General features: G+C 35.0%; 1 protein-coding gene across 1 annotated transcript; it reads right to left on the reverse strand.

Annotated features, from left to right (window-relative positions):
• Nucleotides 1–1,140: 1,140 nt before the first annotated feature.
• LOC112016752 (glutathione S-transferase T3-like) lies at nt 1,141–1,963 on the reverse strand. The gene is made up of 2 exons (XM_024049246.1): nt 1,535–1,963; nt 1,141–1,347 (listed from the first exon to the last, which is right to left on the reverse strand). The coding sequence occupies exons 1-2, from the start codon at nt 1,961–1,963 to the stop codon at nt 1,141–1,143; spliced, it is 636 nt and encodes a 211-aa protein (XP_023905014.1).
• Nucleotides 1,964–3,690: the final 1,727 nt, after the last annotated feature.

Here is a 3,690-nt window from a genome sequence, read left to right on the forward strand (position 1 = left end):
TGAAAACTCATAAGTTGAATAGGATTACTGGCTAAAACCACAACTCAAGCAGGCTAAATTAGACAATCTAAGCTTAGTTGAAATCCCTTAGTTCCAAAAAAAAGCATAAAGTGCGGACATCACCTAATTCTTGATAAATGTTTCAGAGTTTAAATGTTAGTGAACATAGAACATGTCTGACATAATGGCCTATTTTCATGCATGTCACATAGAAAAGCTAGAAGGTACCACATATACATGTGACCTTATTTATGACTTATCTGCCAAACTATTAGCCCCCACTGTCCCACAACCACACAAATAGCAGTAAACAGCCACATAAACAGCTAGTAAACTTCAGAAGCATATAACTGAAAACAAACTTCAAGCAGCCAAAGAAACTCCCTTAAAACAGAATTAAAAGATTTACCAGCAGGCAAGTAACTATCAAAAAAAATTAAACAGAACTATAAAACTAAAAACAATCTTAAAACAGCCAAGGAAACAACCTTCAAACATAATTAATCAGACACTAGCAGGCAAATAACTACCAGAAAAAAATTAAACAGAAGTATTCTCGTATAAAATATGGGACAACCTTAAAGACAACATTGTTCAAAAGTTATTCTCGTAGATGAAATGAACATAAGCAAAAGAAGTTTGCAACAAGACACAAGTGTAGAAGATATGATATCAAACATAGAAAATACATAAGCTTTTCATATAAGCAAAAATGATGTGATTACATAGTGGCACAACCTACTACCAATTGATCAAGTTGGAACAATACATCATCTACATTTTCCAAACCTACGCTTAAAATAAGCTACTGCCAAAATAAGTTCGAAACAAAATATCATCTACGTATGCCAAACCCCAACCCTAAAATAATTTACTACCAAAATAAGGTTACGACAAGACATCATCTCCTTGGGTCAACCCAACTATCTACTCTAATTTTTGTCTTGCAAGGATTTGATCCTTGAGATTTTCAAAATATTCTTTTTCATTCATGCCACTTGTATCCGTGGTTATTATTCTTCCCTCCTCCATAATAGTTTTAAGACGAAGCCTTTTCTTTTCAATATTAGCTCTTTATACACCCACTCGAACCTTATCCGCTTTGATGCGAAGAGCCTCTTTGTCTTGTTCATGTGATTCCTAAATATATTGCAATTTTTTTGCCAAATAATCCTCAAAACCCTTATCACCATCTTTCCTCTTTCGCTTAGCCTTTTCGGCTTTTCTACCAATTGGTCTTTCTAGCACCACTGTGTCATTATCATTACTACCAACTTGATCAATTGATCGTAGAGTTTGAGGGAGCCCTTTTGATCTTTCCTTAGGCACGCTCCACTTTGGTTGGTTCTTCAACACAACCCAACAATGTTCAAATGCAAAAGCTGTTTTTTTTCCTGATTGATGAAGTTGGTGAAACTTTATATAGATCATTTGCATCTTTCAACTAAATTTAAAAAAATAATAATAAAATAATTAGTGTCTTGAAACTATAAAGGAAAGTAATATTTTGACACCATTGCAATATAATTTATACCTTGTCCTTATCAGTCGCACCACTTTTATTTCGGGCTTCAACTTTAGCCATGAACCCAGCAAACCTACTTGTCTCCTTATTAATATTTCCCCATTGACTTGATAGGGAGGAAGCAGAATGTGTGGTTCCATAAGTATTGTTATCGCAAAAGTATTGCCAAATTTTCTCCCAAAAATTTTCACCCTTTTGGTCATTACCATGCACGACATCCATGCTAATGTTAAGCCATGCAAAGATGAGGAGGAGGTCCTCATCTACACTGAAGTTGCCACCATGTTTTGTTGAATTAGAGGTAACAATTTCAACTTCTGGTAAAGACTCTTGGATGGGCATTGAAGTATTTTGAGACCCACTTGAAAATGGTTCCACAAAATCGGAATCTCCTTGTAAGAAATTAGCATATCGTGATATGTCTTCTTGTATAACCATCCCTTTTAAATGGGGAACTTAAAACATGTAGTATATGAAGTCAATTCTTATTTGTATCTTTACAATTAGTATAAGCTAACCATAATATTTTGGTGGCAGCTTCTCACATATAGCAACATCCTACAATATATGTTGACAACTCCTAATCAAAACAATATATGTTGATAGCTCCTTATCAATATATTTCGGCTATATATACTATTGTAATTTTTTGTTACAAAAATGCCCTTTAGACAGCCAAATATTAATATAATACAACAGCAAATATAACTCAAAATATACTCCGCATAATATATCTGCAAACACAACCCATACATAGCCAACATGTACAAATAGAAATCAAATAAACACCATAGAGTTGAACACAACAAAAACTACTGATAGAACCTTTGCATACAACATATTAATTTGTTGAAGAAAAAATCACTAAACAAGAACACTGATTATCTAATAAAATTGAGATTTTGGTAAAAAGGAATAAAATAATTATTGTTATAGATCTATTAACCTTTGCAATAAGGAGTTGTTGAATGATTTGTAAGGGAAAAAAAAAAAGCTTACCAAAGAACGATTTTACAAACGGGTATAGAAACAAAGAGAAAAGGTAAAAGGGATAGAAATAGATAGAGAACGAAACTTACTGGTAATTGAAGTTGAACCTGAGCAAACTTTCTGAAGATGTTAATCTCGTGCCAAAGAGCAAAACTCCCTCGTGATGAAGCTGAATCTCACCTCTGCAAACATCAACAACAATTCTTTGATCAAAACCCAAACACAAACACAAGCTAAATCCCTCTTTTTCTTGTAGAGGGACAAGAGAAACACAAACACAAACTTGAATACATTGATCAAAACCCACCTAGTATATTGCTTTTATTTTGATTTTATTTGATTTTTCACGATGTGTTACGGTTAGTACCAACATCAACGGAGCTGAATCCCCTAACACCAATGGAGCTTTGTTTTGAGATTTTGCAAACAAAATCTTAACCCAAACCCAAAAACCCTTGAGAATCTCGGTTTGAAGAGAGAGTGATAGAGTGAAGAGTTAAATGGGTAGAGCTATCTAGAGTGTTTTATGAGATGAGTAAATCGGCAAAGGGATTTAGAGATGGGTGAGGGTGAATCAGTTGAGCTACAGTGAGAGATGAGAGAGAGGCCGTGTGAAGCTTTAGCAATGGAGATGGGTGAGGGTGAATCGGTTAAGCTATAGTGCGATGAGAGATAAGAGAGAGGTCATGTGAAGTTTTAGCGATGGAGATGGGTGAGGCTGAATTAGTTGAGCTACAATGTGATGAGAGATGAGAAAGAGGTCGTGTAAAGCTTTAGCGATGGAAAGGGTGAGAGGCTTGGTGAAGCTTTAGCAATGGAGAGAGAGATGAGAGACTGTTGAAGCTTCAACGATGGAGAAAGAGAGATGAGAGACTGTGTCGTGTGAATGGAGAGAGGAAACCTGATATTTTGAATAAAATACTATATTCTATTTTACAATTGAGATATAGTGCGATTCTACATTTAGAATCACACTGTAGCACAATTCCAAATATTTTTACAATAGTACCTTTTTAGAAGTCTGGGTGCAGAGCTTATTTTGGGCTTTTATGCTAAATTGAACCTACATATGGCATATAGCATTCCCAATGTGAATGCCCTTAACCCTTTCTCTCTGTCTCTCTCTCCTTAGCATTACCGTCGTTGGTTTGCTTTCAACTAGGCTTCTTTAGTAT

Source organism: Quercus suber, unplaced genomic scaffold, assembly GCF_002906115.3.
Source record: "Quercus suber isolate HL8 unplaced genomic scaffold, Cork oak 2.0 scaffold_1, whole genome shotgun sequence".
Lineage (NCBI taxonomy): Eukaryota > Viridiplantae > Streptophyta > Magnoliopsida > Fagales > Fagaceae > Quercus > Quercus suber.